Genomic DNA, 27,455 nt, shown 5'->3' on the forward strand with positions numbered 1-27,455 from the left:
AGAAACACTGTTTTCCAGTGTAAGCAATACTGAGGTCAGGATTACCAAGATTTTGTATGCTCTGTTTATAACCTTCCTTATTGATTTTACATTAATATTATTTTAACTTTACCACAGAGGCCATACGAAATTCATTCAGCCACTCCAATTGATGAGATCCTAAACATGTTCAAGATAGAAAGAGTTCATTACTCATCCACATGGTGCAAGGGCATGATCGCATTACTGAAAAAGGTAAGACAGCACAAGCGCTATTTGCACTCGCCTCCTCCCCCAAATAATCCAGTGAATATCATAGAAGCAAGATACAGCTCATACAAGTATCAGGTTGTTTTAATCTCATGGATAGAGGGAAAGGTGCCTTTCCTTGGCCTTTCCTGAACAGCAGAGGTGCAGCATTGTCTCCTATGAAGTTGGTTTATTATTGTTATCATACTGGTCTGAAAAAAGTTCAATTTATCTTTTAAATTATTTTTATAAGGAATTTGAGTGTTCCTGAAACAGTCCTAGAGACCAAGGATGTCTATTTTCCACAGATCCAGCAGTGGCACCTCCTGTGTTGCCCTGTTCTTGCCTCAGCCCTAGTTTGGGGACACCACATTCTCCATTCCCATTCAATCCTTTGCATCTCTGCTGAGATTGCCAGCAAAGTTACCTAGAAACCTAAGAACTGCCTCTCTTGTGCTGTTCTCCCATAATTGCAGCAGCAAAGGTTCTCAGGCTGGAGCCTCCTCGCTATAAGTGACCAGAAGCCATAGGCTGGACATTCTCCGTGAAGGGGGAGGGATAGCTCAGTGGTTTGAGCATTGGTCTGCTAAAGCCAAGGTTGTGAGTTCAATCCTTGAGGGGGCCACTTAGGGATCTGGGGCAAAACCAGTACTTGGTCCTGCTAGTGAAGGCAGCAGGGGGCTGGACTTGATAACCTTTCAGGGTCCCTTCTAGTTCTATGAGATAGGTATATCTCCATATACAAGTCCCATGGCACTGAAACTTGCTTTCCACCTGATTGTCAGGGAGCTCACTGCAAAACCATATTATAATGAACTGAAAGAATACATGTAAGATGGCAAGTAGTCCAAATTATGATGGGAAGTTTTTTTTTCATCACTTGGACTCTTGTCCACTAGTAAATGGACTAGTGCTACTAATTCATTTCATATTCTATAGTTCACTGAACAGCCCTCAGATGGTAATTACATTACGTTAATGTTATATGCAGTGTTGTTGTAGCCATGTTGGTCTGAGGATATTAGAGAGACAAGCTGGGTGGGGTAATATCTTATACTGGACCAATTTCTTTTGGTGAGAGAGACAAGCTTTCGAGCTACACAGAGCTCTTCTGCAGGTCTGGGAAATGTATTCAGATCACCAACTGAGTTAATTTTTTAAAAATATTGGGACTTGTAAGAAGTATGAGATGGTTCCTAATTAAAAATCCTATTATCCACATTAGTAAGATGCATTTACCCTTCTTGAAATCTTTATGGCATACAGTGTCTTAGAAAATGCATTGTTTCGATCACAGCTCCTCACTAAGGACCCTGAGTGCCGCCTTTCAAGTCTTGCAGACATTCAGAGCTCTCCGTACTTAGCTGATATCAACTGGGATGCTGTCCTGGAGAAAGCTGTGACACCAGGCTTTGTTCCTAATGTGAGTCAATAGTTTAGTTGAACTAAATTTGTAAATCCCCTATCCAATTATTGCTGTCATTTTAACTGTTTACTAATAGACATTTGCATTTATTTCTCCAAGGATGTTTCAGTGTTTTCCTCCTGATGCACACACTAAATTAAATTCTGCTCTCATTCACCCTACCATAACAGAGAGCAAAATTTGCATTAGATTATTGGACAATGGTTGGTGTGGGCCTGTGCTGTGAGGTGGCACTGAGCATTCTCCCTCTCAGGTGCTTGGCTGGCTGGTTCTTGCTCACATGCTCTAGGTCAAACTGATCACTATGTAGGTTCAGGAAGGAATTTTCCCCCAAGTCAGATTGGCAGTGACTTTGGGGCTTTTTCCTTCCTCTGCAGTGTGTGGATGTGGTTCACTTGACAGGATTATCTGGGTATATCTCAGTTAATCATTTTTCTGCCAGCCATTACAGGTACCTCAGGCAGTGGTACACCTTGGTCCCTCCTGTTCTCTGTCTATGGCACACAATAGTTTAGTCTCCTGTGGGCTGTGGATCTAAGTGAAGTTGTTGGGTTTAGTGTGTGAGTGCTGGGTGATGTCGGTGCCCTGTGATGTATAGGAGGTCTGGTGGTCCCTTCTGTGACAAAAAATAATTAAACTTAGTTCACTTTATATTTTCTTTCAAATAAAAATGGCACTCGGTCAGAACATAGGGTAGCCAATTTTAGGTCTGATACCTCAAACACACATGTACTTAACTTTAAACACATGAGCAGTTTGATTGAAGTAAGGGGACTGCTCACATGCTTAATGCTACACATGTGCATAAGTTCTTGCAACATCAGGGGCTTTGCTTCTTATAATATCCTCTGGTATGAAAATATTCTATTCCTGAAGAATAGGGGGACTGGACTAGATGACCTCTCAAGGTCCCTTCCAGTCCTACCTTTCTATAAGTGGTTTATTTTCTAGAAGACAATTTTCCACTTTTGAAGAGTTGGATTCTGTTCTTAAAAATGATTTACTGAATGAAGGCATGTGAGAAAATGAATAAAAAGTAAGAAATGATTTGATTAAATGCTTCTCAGGCTTCATTCCATCATAAAAGCTCTTGCGAAAATCTCCCCAAAATGATACACTTGTCACAGATTTGGGGTTGGTTCAGGTTTTTTTCAAACCTGAAAAACATGGGCCAGCTCCCACTAACATGAAAGCTCCCACTAACTTCGAAGGGAGCATGATCAAGCCATACAGTACTTCAGGTAGAGATGGTATTGGTTAATCAGGCAAATGAAGTTAGGTGAATTGCAGAGAATATGTTCTTGGTCTCTTTAGGGAGAGGTGCTAGCTGTACTTCCTGGCATCTGATCCAGAGTTATTACAGGAAGCCACACACCTCATCCTTTCAGCAAAAGTGTACAGTGCCTGGGCATTGCACAGCTTCTAGCAATGAGCTTAAAAGAGCATCACCGTTGTAGCTGAAAGAGCACTGGCAAGCAAATTGAGAAGGGGTGGGAGAAAAACAGCCCATCTAACCTGTTTTAGGAAATGATGGATGAAATTCACGCTAGCAACACGCACACAGAGCCAGAACATTTTGACTCCATATGGGTACAGCAGAAAAGAGTTGGAAGGTGAGTTCCATCCTCACCAAACCAGGCCAGGGTGCAGGACACCTTCCCTCCTACCCACAGCTTCTGCTCCAGCCTAGGGACTGGGGTAATGGCCATAGTCACTCCACACCAGTTGTGCAAAGTACTGGATCCATGGACCCTCCCCTGACCAACACCTAGATCCTCCCTGGCTCACTCCCAAAGCGGACTCTTCAGGGCAAGCACAGAAGCCATGTGTGTGACACACAAGGAGAGTACAGGCACCCCTTCCAGCCATTCAGCTGGTCCCTCTCCCCAACCTCATGCAGTCTCTGTGCAGGGTTTGTCTTGCACCAGTCCTTCATACCAGGAGCGAATTCTTTTGACAAGAAGTTCAGCTCAACTACTGAAAACCTAAAGATTACCTCCATTCCTTATATTTTCAATGCTGCAAATAATGTTCTCTTAAACCAGTGCTTACTTTTAAGTCACGGAGTCAAATTTAGCCCTAGTGTGAGCAGCACAAGTCCATTGGCTTACATGAGGGTGGAATTGGGACCAGTAAAAAAGCTTATAGTAAATTTTGAGGGGGTCAGATGCATGCTATCTGACCTTAATAGCATGCACTACCACAGATGTGATCATCTTCACAGGTACATGCTAATACAAAAGCAAATCAAATGCTTTTTTTTACCTTCTATTTATAAATCCAAAATACATACCTCTATTTAATCACAGTTGCTAAAATGATGCACTGATTGCAAGTAGCCACTTCCAGTCATAATGTGAAAAAAGATGAAATCCAGAATTTTTGAGATTAAAAAGAATCTAAATCGTTTTGGGATTCAAATAGGACGAGTAACATACCATCCAGGACACCTCAAAGTTCAATTGCCCTTTCTTATTCTGACATAATGATTATTGTTACTGCAACCTAAAGTTAGAAATTACAAAATGAGATACCAAAATCTTACATAAATTATCTTCAGAATCATCCTCATAGATATCGTATTTATCATTTGGGCAGATAACAATATTTAGCTTAATCTAATTGTTAAATTGTAATCATTTTCTTGTCAGGGAGATGTAATTTTGATGAACAAAATGTATAGCTTATGACTTCGGTGGAACAGTGACAAATTACATCAGCTGGAGATCTGCCCCAGTGTCCCCATTAAGACACTAAATAAGGCTGCAATCTTGCAAATACTTATGCATATGAATAACTTTGCTGATGTGAATAGTCCCATGGAACTCAAAATTACTCATGAGCATATTGACAGAATCAGGGCCAAAATTTTGCACCAAAACACTTTAGGTGCCTAAAAATTTCACGCACCTAGGTTTGAAAATTTCATCCCTAGTTCTTTTTTATTTTCCACAGTTCTTTACTTCTCTTTAACTTGTTTAATATATTTTTGGCAGATTCTGGGTTTTGGGGCTGGGGGGGGGTCCTCCCTAATTCAGTTCTTTTTAAGGGCACCTTATCTGTCTTGTTTTCAAGACAGTTGAAACAAGTTTCCAAACCTTTGGTTGCGGCAAAAAGTTATTTAAAAGTAATTTGAGAGGCAGATGTAGAAGCTAATTGTTTGGTACTGTTTCTCAGACAACTGAATCGCCTCCATAATTGTAGTTGATTACAGAGAAGGTGATGCTGACTGTGAAACAAGAGAGACTCCTGTTTACTATTTCTATCTTATTTGGAAACACTGATGTGTCGGCCATTAAAAACATATCTAAAGGTGCATTACCCTATTGTATTTTGGTTTGGTCTGTTTGGTTTGTCTATGTCTAGCAGGCATTGCATACATACACTGTACCTGTTTTTTCTGATCAGATCCAAAAAGAAAGCAATATCATAGACATCTAGATGCAAAATTATTCCAATGCTAACATTGTCTGAATATGGACTTCCCATTGAGGGATAAAAAAAATTCCCGTCCATCAAAAGTCAAAACATTTTTAAAGGGGAAAAAATCATAATCCTCCCCTACTAAAAGTAAAACAATTTCCCTAGCTGAAACACCAACTCTCATTGGCATTTGGAGCTACTCTTAGAAAAAAGATTCTTCAATTTACAGAGGCACACTGGGGGGGAGAACCATTATACCAGATGTAACTAATTCAGATAACAGCGAAAACTAGTTCAAAATTGAAACTCCAAGTCTAGGTTTAGGGGTTAAAAGAACGCCCTTCCGCATTAGTTACAAGGGAATATAATGAAATACACTTCTCCAATTAAAGGAAGCGAGAAGTAAAACTGCACGCAGGTACTCTCAGACCTAGTTAAAGATTCAATTAAAAGCTTTGCCAGAGGCTTCAGGCTAGTTGCTTATATAGCAGGGTTCGCTCCACTCTGTTGACCATGTGTATGAGGTCATTAGGAAGACTAGTGAAGAAATAGGTGTCTCAGTGCCTTTGTGTTAACACCACCCTACTTTATGTCTCCATCTTGTCTGACTGAAGACTAGAGGACTGGACTGATGGAAAGGTGTTTTCCCTTGAATTTGCTCCCCTTACCCTATCCTCCCAATGACTCTGGCAGAACCCAGCTTAGCTAACTTTTGGGGCACACTACAAAGCTCGTCTTGTTTTCCAGGCTTTTGGTGATGGGTTGAGGATTGTGGGTGTTTTGATGTGGGGGGGGCGCTATTTATTATTAGGGTAGAGTGTTACTTTACTCTGGGTGCTTTTACTCAGCACTCCCATGTACATGTCCACAATACTCTTGCCACTTTCCAGATACAAATTGATTTTGTTCCTACAAGGCCCATGGTGGAGGCAGGGGGGGCCCTGAAATTTCACGCTATATATATTTGGTCTTCCTGTTTTGAAAGCATTATGTTAGAAGAGGCTATACTGTTGTTTTTTCACCATCATGTGGGCTTCTTTCTAGTCATCTGTTGGCAGTGTCAATCCCTGTATTTCTCTTAGACATTTTCTTTGTTTAGTATTGAATGTTGGAGGAATCAGTCAAGAAGGTGATTTAAATGTAATTTTCATTTTCCATAGCCTTCAAAATTACAGAGAGAAAATTTCTCAAATGCTGGAACAAGTCTCTAAACTATATCCGCTGAAAAAGAAAGTGGTGTTTGAAAAAAATGAGAATGCATTTTATTTATAAAGTGCTCTAATCTAGAGGCATCCATAAAAAACAGCAACATAGTGATTGCTACAGACTCCAGCAGAACTTATATTTGAGCTAAATATATTTTGAGGGTATCTTAAGATGTAGGTATGCCATACTCACATCATACTAACAATTAAATAACAAAGAACATAGTAGGAAGGAGGATAATAAACTGGCCTAGAAAATTAACCCTTGCGTCTGGGGACACAAACAGCTATATCAATGGATCTGTGAGGTGTTGGGCATAGAGGTCTTTTAGTGTCTGTTGGCGTGGGGGGAGGAGGGGTCTTCCACCACAGAATCATAGGATTCTAGGTCTGGAAAGGACCTCAATAGGTCATCTAGTCCAATCCCCTGCACAGAGGCAGGGCTAAGTATTATCTAGAACATCCTTGGCAGGTGTTTGTCTAAACTGCTCTTAAAAACTTCCAGTGATGAAGATTCCACAACCTTCCTAGGTAATTTGTTCCAGTGCTTAACTACCCTGACAGGAAGTTTGCCCTAATGTCCACCCTGAATCTCCATTGCTGCAATTTAAGCCCATCACTTCTTGTCCTGTCCTCAGATGATAAGGAGAACAATTTATCGCCCTTTTCTTTAGTTTATAACAGCCTTTTATGTACTTGTTATCATGTCTCCCCTGAGTCTTCTCTTCTCCAGACTAAATAAACCCAGTGTTTTCAATCTTTCCATGTAGATCATGATTTGCAGACCGTTAATCATTTTTGTTGCTCTCCTCTGGACTTTTTCCAATTTGTTCACATCTTTCACAAAGTGCATGATGAGAATAGGGCCAGAGACCTGACTGGTGGTGGTCTGGTTGCACCGGGGAAAAGCATAGAAGAAGGATACTCTAGTGGTTAGGATGCTAGCCAGAGATGTGGGTTCAATTCCCAGTTCTGCCACTGACTTCCTGCATGTCCCCCAGTTCTCCAGCTATAAAATGGGAATAAGAGCATTTCCCTACCTCACAGCGGTGTTTTCAGAATAAATAAATTATAGATTTTCAGGTGCTCACAGACTCTAGAAATGAGGACATAGAACCAAGCTACTAGGGCTGATGAGGGAACTAATGCTAATACCCCACCACCAAAAGCTACACCTGCTGACCCAGTGGGATCAGATGATTAACCACAGACTGCTGACTGGACACCACTGAGTATAAAGCTTCCTCTTTCTGTCTGATCCCTTGTCTGAGCACCTAGTTGCTAGGCTTGTGATTACCTAGATTACCTCTGAGAGCAAGTCCTGGTTCCTGCTAACTTGCCTTGTTCCTGTTTCCTCACCCTTACCCTCATTGTTGATGCTGGCTTTGACCCTTGGGGTGGCCCCAGCCCTGACTCTTCTCCTGGCTCTCACCACTAGATCCTACAGACCACTTTATGGCCCTGACACTTAGAGAGAGAGAAAAGGGAATCTATAACTAAACCTAAACCCCAGATAAGGTTTGCTTTATGCATAATCTGGGCCTCCTGTGAACTTTCTCTCCTGCGATTCAGACCTCAGGACAGTGTCAGCAGCGGAAAAGGCATTGTGTGTGAATGGCACTAGCTGACACCTTGTTTGTTTATTCTCCCCTTGAGATGATCAAATGACTTTAGATCTTGCATGTGCACCAAAAATTCAGACTGGGGGTGCAGAACTCATTTTCAAATACGCAAGTGAAATGTGGAGAAAAGGAGACAATTTACTCAGTGGTGCTAGAAACTAAGCTGGACAAAAAAGGCAAAACAAAATTGTTGAAGAATGTGTCATTTTGTCATTGTTCACAATGGGATCTGCTGGGTGCTGAGCACTCTGGAAAATCAGGCTTTTCATAGGTAATGTGAGGATTCCACACCCAAACATTACCGGGACTTTAACAATATATATAAACAGGCAAGTATAAACAAGCCTGAGAAGGAAGAGGAGCTCTTCATTGTCACAAGAAGGTGTCAGTCAGTCCTTGAGATGCTAGAAAGGAACAGCTGTTAGTTAACTAGATCTACATGAGTTCTTTGAATTAAGTCTATGAATTCTTACTAAAATCCACAGTAATGTAATTAAAGAGTTTACATCTCTTTTGTTTCTGTGATTCAAGTCTGCTCTTAAGCAATGTCTGTATGTCCGCGTGCACATACACACACACACACACACACACACTTCTCCAAAAAAAGAACAGGTGTACTGGTGGCACCTTAGAGACTAACCAATTTATTTCAGCATAAGCTTTCGTGGGTTACAGCTCACTTCTTCAGATGCACAGAGTGGAACACACAGACAGAAGATACTTATACATACAGAGAACATGAAAAGGTGGAAGTACGCATACCAATTGTAAGAGGCCAATCAATTGAGATCAGGGCCGGCTCTGGCTTTTTTGCCGCCCCAGGCAAAAAAGCCGCCGGCCGCCCCCCCCCCATGGGGGGGGGGCGGCCGGAGCCCCGGAGGGAGGGCGGCGAGCCCCGGCGGGGGCTCCGCTCTCCCCCCGGCGGGGGCTCCGCTCTCCCCCCGGCGGCCAGAGCGCAGGGGGCAGGGCGGCGAGAGGGCGGCCGGGGGGAGGGCGCCGGGGGGAAAGGCGGCCAGAGCGCTGGGGGGAGGGTGGCGAGCCCGGCCATGGCCCCGCTCTCCCCGGGGGCAGGAGCGCTGCGCCGCCCCCCTCCAGGTGCCGCCCCAAGCACAAGCTTGGTGGGCTGGTGCCTGGAGCCAGCCCTGATTGAGATGAGCTATCAGTAGCAGCAGAAGAAAAAACTTTGAAGTGATAATCGAGATGACCCATAGAAGGTGTGAGGAGAACTTAACATGGGGGAAAAAAATTTCAATTTGTGTAATGACCCAACCATTCCCAGTCTCTGTTTAGACCTAAGTTAATTGTGTCTAATTTGCATATTAATTCGAGTTCAGCAGTCTCTCTTTGGAGTCTGTTTTTGAAGTTTTTTTGTTGCAAAACTGACACCTTCAAGTCTATCACTGAGTGATTAGAGAGGTTGAAGTGTTCTCCCACTGGTTTTTGAATGTTATGATTCCTGATGTCAGATTTGTGTCCATTTATTTTTTTGCGTAGAGACTGTCCAGTTTGGCCAATGTCCATGGCAGAGGGGCATTGCTGGCACATGATGGCATATATCATGTTGGTAGATGTGCAGGTGAACGAGCCCCTGATGGTGTGGCTGATGTGGTTAGGTCCTATGATGGTGTCACTTGAATAGATATGTGGACAGAGCTGGCATCAGGCTTTGTTGCAAGGATAGGTTCCTGGGTTAGTGTTTTTGTTGTATGGTGTGCGGTTGCTGGTGAGTATTTGTTTAAGGTTGGGAGGCTGTCTGTAAGCGAGGACTGGTCTGTCTCCCAAGATCTGTGAGAGTGAGGGATCATCTTTCAGGATAGGTTGTAGATCTTTGATGATGCGCTGGAGAGGTTTCAGTTGGGGGGCTGAAGGTGACGGCTAGTGGCGTTCTGTTATTTTCTTTGTTGGGCCTGTCCTCTAGTAGGTGGCTTCTGGGTACTCTTCTGGCTCTGTCAATCTGTTTATTCACTTCAGCAGGTGGGTATTGTAGTTTTAAGAATGCTGGATAGAGATCTTGTAGGTGTTTATCTCTGTCTGAGGGATTGGAGCAAATGCGGTTGCATCTTAGAGCTTGGCTGTAGACAATGGATCGTGTGGTGTGTCCTGGATGGAAGCTGGAGGCATGTAGGTAAGTATAGCAGTCAGTGGGTTTCCGGTATAGGTTGATGTTTATGTGACCATCGCTTATTAGCACAGTAGTGTCTAGGAAATGGACCGCTTGTGTGGATTGGTCTAGGCTGAGGTTGATGGTGGGATGGAAATTGTTAAAATCATGATGGAATTCATCGAGGGCTTCTTTTCCATGGGTCCAGATGATAAAGATATCATCAATGTAGCGCAAGTAGAGTAGGGGCGTTGGGGAACGAGAGCTAAGGAAGTGTTGTTCTAAGTCAGCCATAAAGATGTTGGCATACTGTGGGGCCATGCGGGTACCCATAGCAGTGCCACTGACTTGAAGGTATACATTGTCCCCAAATGTGAAATAGTTGTGGGTGAGGACAAAGTTCAGTCACCAGGTTTGCCGTGATGGTATCGGGGATGCTATTCCTGATGGCTTGTAGTTCATCTTTGTGTGGAATGTTGGAGTAGAGGGATTCTACATCCATAGTGGCCAGGATGGTGTTTTCTGGAAGATCACCGATGGATTGTAGTTTCCTCAGGAAGTCAGTGGTGTCTCGAAGATAGCTGGGAGTGCTGGTAGCGTAGGGCCTGAGGAGAGAGTCCACATAGCCAGACAATCCTGCTATTAAGGTGCCAATGCTTGAGATGATGGGGCATCCAGGATTTCCAGGTTTATGGATCTTGGGTAGCAAATAGAATACACCTGGTCGGGGTTCTAGGCATGTGTCTGTACAGATCTGTTCCTGTGCTTTCTCCGGGAGTTTCTTGAGCAGATGGTGTGGTTTCTTTTGGTAATCATCAGTGGGATCAGAGGATAATGGCTTGTAGAATGTGGAGTTAGAGAGCTGCCTAGCAGCCTCTTGTTCATATTCCAACTTATTCATGATGACGACAGCACCTCCTTTGTCAGGCTTTTTGATTATGATGTCAGAGTTGTTCCTGAGGCTGTTGATGGCGTTGTGTTCAGCTCGGCTTAGGTTATGGGGCAAGTGATGCTGCTTTTCCACAATTTCAGCCCGTGCACGTTGATGGAAGCACTCTATGCAGAAGTCCAATCTGTTGTTTCGACCTTCAGAAGGAGTCCATGCAAAATCCTTCTTTTGTAGTGTTGGTAGGAAGGATTCTGTGGGTTAGTATGTTGTTCAGAGGTGTGCTGGAAGTATTCTTTGAGTCGGAGACGGCGAAATTAGGATTCTAGGTCACCGCAGAACTGTATCATGTTCGTGGGTCTGGAAGGACAAAAGGAAAGGCCCCGAGATAGGACAGATTCTTCTGCCAGGCTAAGAGAATAGCTGGAAAGATTAACAATATTGTTGGGTGGGGTAAGGGAGCTACTGTTGTGGCTCCTTGTGACATGTAGCAGTTTAGACAGTTTAGTGTCCTTTTTCTTTTGTAGAGAAGCAAAGTTTGTGTTGTAAATGGCTTGTCTAGTTTTTGTAAAGTCTATCCATGAGGAAGTTTGTGTGGAAGGTTGGTTTTTCATGAGAGAATCCAGTTTGTAACTTCTCCAAAAGAATCACTAAATGACTATTTTACCTTGTCTGGTTAAGTAAATCAGCACATGAACTAGGAGGTAAGGATCTGTTCAGCCAAGAGCTGCAACCTTTAAAAACTTCATGGGCTCAAACAGTTCTTAGGTACACAATGCTTGGGAACATGCAAAGCCATTTTTGACCCACATTTGTTAGGTCAGCTTAAAATGATCAGTTTGTTCCAATTTGTATGGTAAAGAAGGCCTGTCAGATTTGAAATGGCTTGTTAATCCTCATGTCAACATGATTGTCAACAGAGCTAACTAAAAAGTCATAGACAGGACAGGACACTTAAGGTATTTTCTGCATTCCTATACTTCAGTATACGAAACAGTTTAGCACACAGAATATTCTGCTCCCAGAGAGAGAGAGAGAGTCAGATGTTGTTGTTTTTTAAAAATAACCAGTGACTTTTTTCAGGTTTTTTTTTTTTTTAAAGTTTATATCAATGATTTTTTGCTGTTGGCCTTTGGGATCAGTTTGTTTATTTTTACATCCTTTCATATTTTCAGTTGTTTACAAAACTGAAAGTGCCCAGAAGCTGGGATTTTTCCTCCCTTTCATCATCCTTTTCTTCCCACAGCTGTGCAATGGAAGGTTCATGCATGCAGCTCTAAAGCCCTGATGCCGAACAAGCTTCTTCCAACATCTGAGTCTCTGGATGACTCCAACTTAGCATTTATGTAGTACTTTTATGTTCAAAGCTCTGCACAGACATTCATTAATTAACTTTCACACCTCTATGAGGTGAGCATAGTCAGAATTATCCCTATTTTAAATGTGGGAAAACCAAAACAGAGATGACGTGACTTTCTCAAGGATGAACAGCTACTGAGTAGCAGAGCCAGGATTAAAACTGACTAGTTCCTGAATACCAACACTGTCCATTCCACCAGACTACTAGAGCTAGTTGAGATTCTTTGACCATTTTTTTTCCTCCTTGCAAAATATCATTCTGTTGAATCTGGCATTTTCCCCAGGAACTAAGATTTTTGATTTTCTGATCAGGAGAATGGAAAATAAAAAAACTTGTTTTGACATGTTACATCATTTCATTTTTATTGAAAATGTCAAAAAAAAAATCCATTTAGTCAATTCTGATTACCAAATTTTCAGAATGTTTAATTTTGTGAAAATTTTGATATTATGACTTTTAGTTCTAATTCAGAACAGAAAATAATGTCAAAATCTCAGTTTCCCACAGAAGGAAAATTCTGCATTAAGTCTCCCACTCAGTTACAGTAGTGCGAATCTGTAGTAACTTCACTGGAGTCACTCTAGTTTTACACCTATAGTTGAAAATAGAATCTACCCATTTATAATTTTACTCTTAATCTTTCTTGCTGATTTATTCACTGGCTACTGTGCTGCTTGTGTTGTGTTGTAGCAATAGAATGGCTCTCAGCTCCTACTGGCCCTGTTTCAGTAAGGTAGTTAAGCATATGTATGTTTTTAAACAATTTGGCTTCAGTAGGACTACTCACATGCTTAAGTACCTTGTTCAAGCAGAGCCACTTTCACTGGATGGAAATAGATTCCCTCTTCCTAAAAGTCAGTCCATTTAGTGCTCTTGATTTATGAGAAAAGGCCATAAACAAGCTGATTGCACTCCAGTTGAAGCTAATGTCAAAACAGTAGCCTGGTCTACCCTTCTATGTTTTCCCAGCATAGCTGTGCCAGCAAAATCCCTAGCAGAGGTGTAGTTATACCAGCAAAAACGTCCTTTTGACAGGATAAACTTATTTTGTTCAGGGAACTGGTTTAAACTATAAAAAGAACAGGAGTACTTGTGGCACCTTAGAGACTAACAGATTTATTTGAGCATAAGCTTTCGTGGGCTACAGCCCACTTCTTCGGATAAACTATATCCACAAAAGCACTCTTTTGCCAGTAGAAGCTGTGTCTCCATAAGGAGGGTTTGCCAGTATAGATACCGCTTTCTAGCATAGACAAGGCCCATCATTGATTGCAACAGGAGCAGGTCCCAATACTGAATTTAAGTCTGTGTTGGCACCACATTCTCTATAGCAAATTAAAAGATCTTCTGTATGGGGGGAAAATATTAACGCTCTTCATGAAGTGTTCAGGGCGTAGCATAGGATTTTAGCCACAATTCCCAGCATCACAACGGGGAGTCCTGTAGTTAAACTGACATTCATCTGCTTGAAAAATCTATCAGTGTATATGTTTGCTGCACAAGCAATGCCTCTGAATCACTTCCTGGCCTTGCCTCATTTCTGTGGTTACTTTAACAAATTGGAGAAAACTCCGCATTCATTGGAGTCACTCCAGATTTACTCTTGTATAAGCAAGAAGAGAATCTAACCATTTATAATTTTTTACAATTGTATGTTTTACTCCATCATTTAAACTTTGAACTTCATTACTGGAAATGAAGGTCACAGTTTCTGTTTCACCGCTGGTTTGCTTAAAATAGGCCAAATATATTGGGCTTCTGTTGAGTTACATCAGGAATGAATTTTGCCCCTATGCGTGGTCCCTTCTGGCTTTCATATCTATTGAACTAATATTGAACAAGCAAACAAAAGACATAATGGTATTCTGAAAAATAACTTTGTACCCTTTTGTAACAGAAAGGAAGACTGAATTGTGACCCTACATTTGAACTAGAAGAAATGATTTTAGAGTCCAAACCCCTTCATAAAAAGAAAAAGCGACTTGCAAAAAACAAATCCAAAGATGGAGCAAAAGAAAGCTGTTCACTGGTAAGTCATGGACTATGGGTGTAGTCAGCATCCATTTCCTTTCTTTGAAGGATTTGATCAATCAAGTTCAGTTTAAGCATTTCTGAAAATGATTTGGTCCTAATGTTGGTTAATCTGCAGTCCCAAAACACCTCCAAAACAAGGCACAAAGCAACGATTTATTTCAGTCATGAAAATAATTTGAGCAACTTCAAGATTTAAAATGCTAAAATATACACCTTTAAAGTAAGAAAATTGCTGCCAATTGGCAAATGCACTTCCCACACATGGGTGGAAGAAGTCATAAGGAGTACTTATCTGCAGCTGGTACTTAGAATGACAATGTGCAGCACACAAGCTGCATGTTTATAAAAGTTTTAAGGAAAGTCTCAAATATTTTTCTCCTCTTTACAAGTCTTGACTTATGTATCCCACATCTAAAGGCTTTTATATAAAAATCCTAAACTTTTCAAGGAGATAAAAAGTAATAATTTACCAGGCTCAAATTTTCAATGCAATGATGTTTTATACACGCTGTTGCTGCTTCAAGTGGTTTTGAACACTCACACATTGTAATCTTCTTAGAGCTATCAGACTTTAAAATGTTCAAGAAGAATTCTTTAAAGGTGAACATCTCCCTTTAAAAACATTCAGACAGCACAATATATACAACTTGAAGAATCTGGAAAATGCCGCTTGTTCATATTAATTTGTAAGCTGTTTTGTTCAACACCGGTCCTGTTGTTGTGATTTTGTGTACAATTTTCTGTCATATATAATCAACATATTTGTGCTGTTTTTAAAGAATGTACACCTGCAGCAGTGCTTGGAAACTGTGAGGAAAGAATTCATCATATTCAACAGAGAAAAGTAAGTGCATTCCTTAAATGCCCGTTTAACATACACTGCTGAAATTAATTTCAAAAGGAGAAGGATTCCCTCCCCCCCAAGTCTTAATAAAAATGATTAATGATCACACCAGCATGAGTTAAAAGCCCTTACGTGAAATAAAAGGCTGGACTTTCATTGATTTCCCTGCTGTACTGTCTGTGGTGTAGCAATGTTGTTATTCTTCCGTTTCTGAAAACAAGCAGAATGCTTACAGTGAATGTGTGATAGAAAGAAGAGGTAAATGTCACTGGTGGTCTCCAGAGAAGCAGTAACAATTAAGCAAAAGGACTATTATACAAAGGACCTGCTTTTTCAGAAGTAGAACAAAGCCAAAAGAGGTGATAACTCATGAAATTTTAATGAAGTAAGCTGCAGTGTTCCGATGTGGATATTCTTTGTGTACTTGGGCTCCAAAACCAAGACTCCATTACTTCTTTTCATCATAACTCAACATTCAGAGAAAAGTGATACCTCTTTACAGCCAGCCGGCATGCCTTAGTGGTCTAAACATTAGCTAGAACTACTGGAAACAGGTTTGAATCCCAAGAGGGTAGACACCCTCACTTGTCCTAATAATACATTGGATTCCATGTAGTTTACTGGATGGATATAACCATAGAAATTGTGGACCTGTCTGTTGTGCATTGACATTAAAGATCCAGTGGCAATTTTCATAATAGAAGTGGATTACCCCAGTCTCCTTGGCCAAATTTTCCTTTCCCCTGATCTCACTGTTTTCAGTAGTTTCATCTGAAAGTGTCATTAGGCCAGAGAGAGAGTAAGGACAAGGATGATTCTGTAGCTTGGTGTCACAGATCCCCAGGATCGCTGCAGCACACCCAGCTTTGGAACAGTCTCTAGGAGGAACCCTTCAGTGTGCCAGACCCCATAGGGGTTTCACTTTTCCTCCAGGGTAAGCCATGCAGCTTCACTGCCTCCTTGGACTGTACCTCTGAGCCTTCAGCACTCCTGCTTCACAGTATGAATTCCATTCAGCGAGTCTAACTGAGGTAGACTCCTGGTAGAGGCTTGTATATTTTTCATGGATTAATGCACCTCACCAAGCATTTGCAGTGATGTTCAACCTGCATTGTCAAAACAGGCAGGTTTATTAACTGGAACATGGCATAGGTAGAACTGAAGGTTAAAGTATAATCCATTTCTGGTTAGCCCAGAGCCCAGGCAAGCTGTAGTGATTCCTTTTGTTCAAGATCTCTCAGTCTCTCCATCTGACCTCCTTGGTCAGACTCCAGGGGAGAGCCCCAGCTCCTTCCAGCAGCCAACTCTTATCCCCCACCTCATACTTCTCCAATCTTTTGTTCTCCAGCTGGGAACTGTTGGGCAGCATCCTTGCTGAGAGGTGGGGAAATCCAGATCTCTCTGGGTTGTTGGTTAATAATAATATAAATGAAATACACCAATCTCATAGAGCTGGAAGGGACCTTGAAAGGTCATCAATTCCAGCCCCTTGCCTTCACTAGCAGGACCAAATACTGATTTTTGCTCCAGACCCCTAAGTGGCCCCCTCAAGGATTGAACTCAGAACCCTGAGTTTAGCAGGCCAATGCTCAAACCACTGAGCTATCCCCATTGATACTAGGGATCAATGACTATTGGGTTTGCCATTGTTTTCTCAACTGCTCCAATGATATGGGGACTAAGGCCCAGACTGTTAGGTGACACTCACACCAATGTCTCTTAGATGCTGGGAGAGCAAACTGTCCTACTGTGCAATAGTGTGGCATAAAGGGGAAACTGAGGTACACATAGGTCTCATAAAAGTATTACAAAAAATCCCCACTTTGTCACACCTAGTGGTTAGACCAGTCACTCCGGAGGTAGGAGACCCAGGATCCACTCCCCCTGTTCTAATGACTGTACTTTAAAAATTATTTATTTGGAACAGCTTCAACAGGAGAAATTGAGGAATCCCTGCATCAGAATATATCCTATAGTCCAGTGGTTAGGGCACTCACCTGAGAGGTGGTAGATCCATATTCAAATTCTTTTCCCCCTCAAATTGGGGGTCTCCCAGAGCCCAGGTGAGTACCCTAACCACTAGGCTAAACTTTATGAGGGAGATCCTTCCCCCAGCTGTTTTGTGTAAGTTTGTTTACAGGTACCTGATCCATTGGGCGAGCTTTGAGCACACTTACCCTGCAGGCCTGGTTTGTGCATCACTTTCAGGCTTAGATGTCCAGATGCCTAGAGTGAGGCTTCAGTGCACATGCTCAGAGACAGAATCACGGGGGCCTAGAGAACTTTAGGTGCGGAGCAGGTATAGGCACTTACAGGGTTCTGCAGCAGCTGAACAGAAGTTTTGTGAATCCTGGTAGGGCCAGATTCTGGGATTTTGGTACATAAATTGGCAGTTAGGCAAATAAGTCTCCTTGTGATTTCAGTCCCTAGTCTCTAAATAAGGTACGTAGGTAGGGGTATGTGTGTGTGGAGTCATATTCTCAGAGTGGAAGCCAATGTATGTATTCCAGGATCATACATTAGGGGAGCCCAAAATGTAGTAGTGTTTGCAACAGGAACAAAAAATAAAGGCCATACTTGTAGAATGGGGGACTCTCTCCCGGGAAGCTGTGACTGTGAAAAGGACACAGGGGTCTTGATGGAAAATCAGCTGAACATGAGCACCCAGTGTGATGCTGCAGCCAAGAGAGCTAATGTGATCATTGAATATATAAACAGGAATATCAAGCAGAAGCAGGGAGGTTATATTACTTTTACATTTGGCACTGGTGCCCTGTGTCCATTTCTGGTGTCCACAACTCAAGAAGACATGGATGAATTGGTGAACATTCAGGAGAACAATTAAGGGATTGGAAAACATGCCTTATATTGAAAGACTTAAGGATTTCAGTGTTTTTAGCATAACAAAGAGAAGATTAAGGGGTGACTTGATCACAGTTTATAAGTACCTACTTGGGGAACAGAAATCTTATAGCAGATGTCTCTTCAGTCTAGCCAACAAAAGCCAATGGAAGTTAAAGATTAGACAAATGTAGACTTGAAATATGGTGCATATTTTTAACTGTGAGGGTAACTGACCATTGGAACAACTTACCAAGAGTTGTGGTAGATTCTCCATGTTTTCCTAAAAACTGTGGTCTAATTCAAACAGGAATTGATTCACAGGTCAGACTAAATGATCACAGTGGTGCCTTCTGGATTCATAATCTAATCTATGAATGTATGATTTGCAAAATTCTACTGGAGAGCTCACTTGTGATGAGTAATTTCTTTTTACTTGACTTTATTTCATTAGACTGAAAATCTTTATTTTTTTTATCAGCCCGTAGATGGTAGCTATTTTAATTCTTGCATATCATGAAAAACAATGACTGAAAAGACTAAATGTTAGATGGACTGTGAGATGGGTGTGTAAACAACAGTGAAAGGAGTAAATTCACTACAAGAAAAGGAAAATCCTGGAGAACATCTGCACATCAGTCAAATTATCATGTGTTTCAGTCATTGGTTGATTGGCTTGACAGTGTAAAGGAGAGAGACCCATATGTAGGCCTGCAACAGGCCCTACATTGTTCTAAGTTAATTGAGAGTATTGTTTTGTTTTACTTTCAGCACTGAATTGCATTAGGGCTTCATGTACTTTTCAAAGAACAAGGAAGTTAAATTAAGTTGATAACAGTGAGCAAAGGTCAGATTTTGAAACAGAAAGTGAATTAAAGTTTGTGTGAACAGAATCAAAGCAATGACATACAGAACACAGAGAGAGTAAATCAGCATAGTCCTCAAGATGACTTTCTTCAGAGATTTCCAAACAATGCATTTCCAGCCAGTTGTACTGACCCAGATCTTTCAAACCTGCTTGGTTTGAATCTAGTTCTTGTGATTATCCACAGATCGTGACAGACAAAAACTGCTCCTATGTGTGCAATATCAGATACTATGTGACCTTATTACCGTAGTTACCCATCATCACCACTTCCATCCATCCCTCCCTCATCATTTTTTTCTATCTTCTCATTCCTTCCCTTACTACCTTTATTCAAATTCATATTCAATTGCAGCTGTAAGTGCTGCTACATCATACATAGGTAACTCACCACTGTTTCTTACATGACTATACATTTTTCTATCACTGTTTCTTTGCACACACCAGAACTGCCTTTATAATTCATCTGTTTGAAAATATTTGATTATTACCTCAGATGAACCTTCACTATAAAAAGCCAAATTCTGCTGTGACTTAAACCTTCTGCCTCATTTACTTCAGTAGCACAGAAACATGTGTAAATCAGGTCAGAATTTAGCACACAGCTTTCAGGTGAAAGGATGGTAAGTCCCCAGAACAGAGATATCTGTGAAAAGCTTAATGAGCTTTCTTATCAGGTAATCTTTTCTCAAGCAGTAGGTTCTATGGTAATATGGTACAGTTAGGGATTCATAGAATATCAGGGCTGGAAGGGAAATCAGGAGGTCATCTAGTCCAACCCCCTGCTCAAAGCAGGACCAATCCCCAACTAAATTCCCAAATGGCTCCCTTGAGGATTAAACTCATACCCCTGGGTTTAGCAGGCCAATGCTCAAACCACTGAGCTATCCCTTTCCCCTAGCCCTGCAACACTTTAATTTAATTTAATCCCCCCAAAATCTAGATCAATTCCGTTTTGTGGCTAAACCAAGTCAGTTGTTGTTTTCTCTAACATCTGAGAATATCCCTAGACTGCCTGACTTTCTCTCACTATGTACCTTTCATCCTGCATCAGATATCACACAGCAGAAAATATACAGTATTTATTGTGTTATATTTTTCAGTTTGTGGTACGACAAGGAACTTTTTGACTATAGTTAAAGGAAGGTCAATTGGACTTGGAGATTCAAGAATGGGCTCTGTAAACTGTCATAACTCTCTATCAAAAGTATAACTGTCAACTGACTACATTTTGCAGTATTTGCATAGCTAGGATCTAGCAGATCAGAGTTGGCAGAGATAGAATTCACACACTATGTCATATATACCTTTTGCGGATGGCTAGATAATCTCCACTGCAAGGAAGCGATTGGAAACTGATAAGTAGAGGGAGTGTTATGAGCAGGGTGAACATCAAGAGGGTAGAGTCAGAAGAGCCCCAGGATTCCATTCAAATGTGTGGACTCAGTCCAAAAGACTAATCCTGCAGTACTTCAAGAGTTACCAGCTGTGTCTAGGACTGTCCTTTTCCAGTAAAATTGGAGATTACCTTGAAGTTAATTCCTTTTTCTGGACAGTCTCTTAAAATGGCTGCTGAGTTACACACATGTCCTGGACAGTTGTAAGATTTGATGGAGTAGAGAGAGGTAGGATGGCATACAAGATGAGAGAGGGCATTACAGGCTGAGTGTGCAGCATGAAAGAAGGCCCAGGGTCAGTTGTGGGTGAAAGTGACCTGAGGAGCATCAGGGCATGCAGAGTCGGCACAGGGAAGCAGTGATATGTATTTGTAAAATAGGAATTGGAAATGGAGGAATCAGGCTGATGTTGACTGTTTTTCCTGCACATTTGGTTTAACAGCACAGGACTCACCAAATAAACAAATGCATTGTGGCCAAGATTTTCAGAAATAGGTGCCTAAGATTTGGCATCTACATACTTATGTAGGCACCTAAATAAGTGGCAAATCTTTAAAATGGCTGTTCACTCAGTAGCTCCCACTGATATAAATGGGAAGCAGCACTTTTGAATATCAGCCCACTTATTTAGGTACTTAAATAAATAATGACGTGGGACCCTAACTGTAAGCAGCCAGATTTAAAACATTGTAGGAACCAAAAGCAGTAAGATACATGACTGAAAGCAGTCTTTTGCAGAAGACTGAATGTACCTAGCCGTAATAAGCATGCAGACATTGATACAGCATATGGAGTATGGCCACTTCTATGTAAGTGCCAAGTATCATGAGAAACAGAAAAAACCCTACTTTTCCAGAGTGTAAAATAACATGATCATTCCCCGAATACAAGGAAAAAACAAATGAGTAAGTAGGCCCTTTTCTTAGCATTTGAATCAGCACGGTAAGAGGTTGCAAGGCTAGACACTGTGGCTGCTCTGTCAGAAGTGCAGGTGGGGCACTGTAACTCACCTTAGTTATGTATATTCTTATTGAAGAATAAGTGAATCCCCAAGAAGCAGGACTGCCCGGAAGCAAAGCAATCCTCCTTCCCAGGCTGCAAAATGGCCAGGGAGCCGCTCCACAGATTCTGCTGCAGCCCTGAGGCAACAGATAGCTCCTGTGGGACCCCTGCCTTATTATGCAGTGAGCAATATCTATGGATCTGCACAGCAGCCAATCTACCAGCCTTACTCCCATTCCTTACTTGGGACACCCATGTCCCTAACCCCTGCCACGCCCCCCCACATACATGTCTCTCCCCTAACACACACACACAATAGCACTTTGGGAGTCCCTGCAGAGCTGTGCACAGGTGGTGCACACTTTCTCCACAGGCTTCCCAAATCCATCCTCCCTGTGCAACATGACCAAGATTTTCAAAAGCAACTAGTGATTTTGTGGGGCTCAGTTTTTAATTATGTCGCACTTAAGACTTCATAGAAGGGCCTGATTTTAGGAGGGATGTGCTCAACTCTTTCTGAAATATCAGGCCCCTGTTTGTTATCCTAAGTTGGGCACCAAAAACCAAGGCAACCAAAATCCCTACAGAGTTTTTGAAAATCTTGGCCCATTACTGCATCAGTTCAGTTTAATTTGGGAACTCTTGAGAGCTCTGACTGTCATGTGTAGTTGGGATGGAGTTTAATATACTTTACTTTACTATTTTTTGAATGGGCCAGTGCTCCATATATGCCAGTGGCAGAATTGCCATTGGGTAAAAGGCTTTATTTTTATTAACATGCCTATTTCAATTGAACATGAGCTACAAATTATGGAACTCATTTTAGGGGACTGTGATAAGGGGTTTACCCCACATCAATCCTGAAAGGAAGTGCAGAAAGAGCCAATTAGTGTGATAGGTCCCACATGAGGGGAGTAGGCTGGAGGAGCAGCCCCTGATTGGAGGATGAAACTCACTTGAGCAGGTATGGGCTGGTCTAGGATAAAGCCAGAAAGCTGACAACAGAAAGGGCTGTAGTGAGGACGTCTTCAGCCACACTCTGTACATTAGAGAGTAAAGGAGGGAACCCAGGAAAAGAGTAGGAGCCTGGCCCTGAGGGAAGGGCATACCCCAGAAAGGGAAATCACACACTGACCTGCCTGGAGGGCTGACTCACAAAAAGGAAGCTACAGCTCCTGGAGCAAAACAGGGGCCATCTGTAGTGAGAGAGAGGACAACAGGTGAAGAGACTGCAAGGGGAGGCACCAAATCTGGAAGAGAGCTAATCACCTGGAGGAGGCACAACCTGCAGTGAGTGAGAACCTCATGACAGGGACATTTTCACACTGGTTACATTCTCCAATACTAGCACTTGCAGAGCAATTATATATGTGTGTGTATCTGTGTGTCTCTAACCCAAATAAAATGCCCAAATGGGAGTTGTGTAGATGTAGTCTAAAGTTGATAACAAGAGTAAATGTTTCCCTTCGTTCTTTAAGAGCTATACTAAATGTCTCAGTTAAAAAAAGATAGACTCTAAACAATATCAATATCCTGCTTTATTACCCCTGTGTTTTCTCTAGCTAAGACCCACTGTCTGAAACATATTTCATAGTGATGTTTTGATCCTCTCTGTTGACAAGGTTTTTAAATCCATAATTCTATTTCTACTGTTATCGTTTTCATTATTTCTAGAAAAATCCAGCAATAGCTTTTCCCCAAACATTTGCAGAAGTATCTGAATTTGTATTCTAACAGTTTTGCCAACCGTTTCTTAAGAAGCTGATTTTGTTTAGTGGAGCCCTAATAAAAGGAATCCCCTAATGAGAAACCATAGCTGAAAGCAATATTTTCAATTCCTTTTTAAAAAAATTGTAAAGACAAAATCATATTGGTTGGTCATGATTTTATTAAATGGGCTACACACAGATTATTCCTGCTATTCTTCCAATGTTATCGCTAGAGAAATCTTCACATCTGGCTGCTTCTATTAACAAATGAGAAGGAACCAAAATAGCCAAAAATACAAGAAACACTATAGAGGCGGAAGTCTGGGCTAGTGGCTTGGGAAGCAAGAACACCCAGTTCTTATCCTCCATGGACTCTTGATCCAAAGAAAAATCTTCTTGGCCACTGACTTCAGTGGCCTTTATATCAGGCACTTTGACCTTGGGCAACTCGCTCAACTCTCTAACCTCAATTTTCATGCATGCTTAATGCACTTTTGCCTTCCTCACAGAGGTGTCCTGAGGCTTAATAGGGTGATGAGGCAGACTATTGAATCTGGCAGAATAGATGTACATTTGGGCCCCATGAGAGATTCACCCCAAATGAAGGTAGCAGCATTGCCTCAGTGTTCTGCCAGGAAAATTTGTACCTAGAGCTCTCTAGCATAGAATGTGGAAAAACAGTGCATTCCCTCATAGGTGCTGGAACTGGGGGTGCTGCCTTGCCCCTTGGCTTCAAGTGGTTTTAATTATATACAGGGTTTACAGTTTGGTTCAATGGCTCTCAGCACCCCCACTATACAAATTGTTCCAGCACCCCTGCATGCCCTGGCCTCATTGGTACAGTTCACCTTTTGGTTCCATTGTAAACTTTCTGGGCCTCTGGCTTAATGTTGAAAGATGGTGTGTAATGTAGAACTAATATTAAAAAGCATAGGGTATGTCTCTAATTACTGTTATGTAGCTCTCGGCATTATTTGATGTGTTGCTGTCTTGAAGTGGAAATTGTCTTCAAATGAAATGCCATTCCCTGACCATGCAGCAATTCAATTAAGGGGGAAGGAATCGAGTTTGGATTGGTACTTCTAAATCATTAATGGTGAACAGATATGACTGCATAGAAATGGAGCAGTTCATAGCAGTTACTAGTCTTGAGACGCCAGCCAGACTCAATGTTTAGCAAGGCATCTTTTTAATTAGGTAAGATTGCTGATGAAGAAAGGCAGGCACGTCCATTACAAAAGGAACAAGGAAGAGATTAGTGAGAAGTAGCACAGTGACCTGAAATGTGGAGAGAGAGAGAGATTTAAGATGAAGCAAGGTCAGCAGTGCATACTTTGAGTGGCAAAAAGAAAAAAAAAAGGTGAGCATTCAGCTATTATGGTGATGAGTGCTATAAAAACCTAGATAGACATGAAACCCCTATGAAGAAAAGCAAATCCAACCAGGTACAGAGTGAATCATTATGAATATTCAACTCTACTTGAAAACAGGCACTGTTTTCATCGATCTAACAGCAGCATACAATATGGTGTGGCACACGGGCCTGCTCGTGAAGGTATCACAGCTCCTGCTACCTTGGGTCACAGGCGTCATTGAACTGTTCCTCCGTGATAGGCAGTTCAGAGTCCATATAGGGGAGAAGAAGAGTGCTTGGGGACAACAGAGCAATGGGCTACCCCAGGGCTCCGTGTTTTCGCCAACCCTGTTCAACCTTTACCTCAATGACTTGCCAACAGAGTCACAAAAGTTCATTTATGCAGACGACATCTCTTGCAGTACCCAGGACCAGCCGTTTCACGAGCTTGATGCCACCTTAAACCGGGACATGATCAAGTTAGCTGACTACTGTAAGACTTAGTGCCTGCAGCAAAGCATCATAAAAACAGTCTCTAGTTTGTTCCATCTTCACCATGCCGGCACAACCTGAGAACTGAATGTTTATCTGAATGGCCAGAAGGTGAAGCATGAAGTAGAACCGGTCTATCTAGGTGTGCCCTTAGACGGCACACTGAGTTACTATGCCCACCTGACAAAGACAGCAACTAAAGTTAAGACGTGCAACAATCTTCTTAGCAACCTGGCAGGTTTGTCATGGGGTGCTCGTGCTCCAACTTTGCAGATGTCAGCTCTTGCCACCTCATATTCGGTGGTATTTGGAGTCGATCGTCACACACCAAACTGGTGGATACACAGTTACACGTCACCAAGCGCTTAATCTCCAGCACCCTGCGTCCAACTCCACTCCCATGGCTTCTAGTTTTGAGAAATATTGCTCCTCCTCATATCAGACGAGAGGTTGCCACTGGCAAGTTACTGGAGAAAGTATGCGCCAACTCAAGCCTTCTGCTGCACAATGAACTTTTTAAACCACCAGCTGCACGTTTACCGTCACGTCACCCATTCTGGTCTCATCCGCCATGTCAGGATGTAGGGCGGAAACACTCTGGCGAGAGGAATGGATGTCTGTTATAATCCCCAACCAGTCCCTCGTCGTTGACCCCACAATTTGCCCGCCTGGTTTTGACCTGCCCCGTCACCAGTGGTGCCTGTTGAACAGGTTCTGGACCGGGCAAGGTCTCCGTGCAGCCAACCAGTATCACTGGGGCCTTCATGACAGCCCTTTGTGCAGCTGCGGTGCAACACAGATGATGACGCACATTGTCGAGGAATGCCTGCTGACTAGGGTCCGCGGTGGTCTTCGCCTAGAAGAACTGCATCACGCCACTGAAGATGCTATCGCTTGGCTAGACGACTATGCACACGCTAAATGATTCAACTCCAATCAAAATAAAATCTCACAAGTGTGCTCAAGAAACCTGTGTTTAAATCGGAATGGAGAAAATTACTGGGATTACAGAGGACAAGTAAAGTAAATATGATCCTACAAAGATCAGATGCAGAAATTATTGGGTGAGTCTTAGGACTGTGTTATGCAGGAGATCAGACTAGATGGTCAAAATGATCTAAAAATCTATGAAAAGTGCTGAGACTCCTCCACTCTTGTTGTTTTCTCTGAGAGGAGAGGGCCCTTAGCCCTTCCCAGGAGGGATTCAGGACCTTGCAGGATCAGGCCAACAGTATCCAAGTACGAGAGCGTAGAGAATTATAGAGAATGACAGGAGGAAAAGAAGAAAATTGCAGAATAGCCCCTTACTACACAAATTTAAGGGTGATGTTAGCCTCGTGTAGTGGCTGCACTGAACACACCCAACTCTGGTGTCTGAAGAGAGGAATAAATGCCACAACTGGATATTGGACTAGTAGCTCGGAAGTGGAACAAGCTGAGAGATCTGTACACATAGGAAAAGGAATGCAAATTTATGGCAAAATTCTTCTGTCAATTATATATGAAGCAAATCATATTGAAATCATTGGGAGCCATTTAGGCATCTGAGGGTCAAATCTGATTCCTGCATGTTACAGCTGTGTGGTCATGGCACTATAGTTAATAAGACTGAGTAATGTACATTTTCATTAACATTTAGAAAAACCTAAATTCTCTATCCTTAATGTGATTTCCAATTATAAATGTTAGTTAAAACCTAGGAAATTTCAGCGTGGTATCCTTATCCCCTTCATCCATCTACACATTTATTAAAACAGACCTTTTTAAAATATATATGATTTACATTCAGTCAGAATGGTAGCACTAGGCCACAAAGGATTAGCTGCTGATGGAAAATCTTGAAAAACGTTCTTTGGAAAGACCATTCTATTTGCATAGCAGAGATTTTTCTGGATTCCTCTTCTCCCTTTTAATTAAATTAATGGGAACATTAGTGTGGAAACAGGATCTGTGCTGCTTAGGAATTCAGTGGCTCCCCCTACTCATTCTTCAGATAAAATGGCTTGAGCCATGGAGTTTATATCCAAATCCAACTCTCTGAGTGGGTGAATTTCAAGTTCCAATTCAAGCTTGGTTCCAGTCATCAAAGGGCCCAATACTCCTCACTGCTTTCTATTCTATTTAGCTTCTTATACAGCACCCATCACCATGGCATCTGGGCACCTCCCCAGATAGCCATGACCATGAAAAAAGGGCTCTTTCTTGACTGCAGCATAAGACTTTGCCATCTCCTGTCAGATTCAAACTTAGTCACAATGATACATGCATGCGTGGCTCAATTCTGTACACCAAGGTATGGAACTGGCTACCTTAAAATCTACAATTGGTTAAGAACAAAGGAGCCAATCAGCTCAGTGACACAGGCCACTGAAAGCCTATCAGCCCACTGTCATGTTGTCTTACTGGCTCCCCATGCAACATTCGGTTTAGCTGAAGAATTGGATCATCATCTTCAGACACTCCATGGGCCTGACCAAAGTTACCTGGGGAGCTGCTGCATACCACATGATCACAATTTCCTGTGATGGCTACCTTCCCCTGGAAAAACAGAACGGTCAGCCTCAAGAGTGAAACTTGTGTATGCAGGAGATGGAGCTTTCTCAGCACCTGACCTATGAGTCTGGAACACAATCCCAGAAGAGATAAGAACGGCCAGGAGCCTCAGG

The 27,455-nt window shown here is 42.1% G+C and overlaps 1 protein-coding gene across 3 annotated transcripts in view; it reads left to right on the plus strand.

Moving 5' to 3' along the window:
- STK32B (serine/threonine kinase 32B) overlaps positions 1–27,455 on the plus strand; it is a 321,652-nt gene that overhangs the window by 275,575 nt on the left and 18,622 nt on the right. For all 3 annotated transcript variants that reach the window (XM_042855471.2, XM_008170158.4, XM_065597090.1), the window contains 4 exons: positions 118–234; positions 1,526–1,651; positions 14,149–14,280; positions 15,065–15,129. In XM_042855471.2, the coding sequence (XP_042711405.1) occupies positions 118–234; positions 1,526–1,651; positions 14,149–14,280; positions 15,065–15,129 (440 nt within the window). The remainder of the gene's footprint in view (positions 1–117; positions 235–1,525; positions 1,652–14,148; positions 14,281–15,064; positions 15,130–27,455) is intronic.

This window comes from Chrysemys picta, chromosome 5 (assembly GCF_011386835.1).
Source record: "Chrysemys picta bellii isolate R12L10 chromosome 5, ASM1138683v2, whole genome shotgun sequence".
NCBI lineage: Eukaryota > Metazoa > Chordata > Testudines > Emydidae > Chrysemys > Chrysemys picta.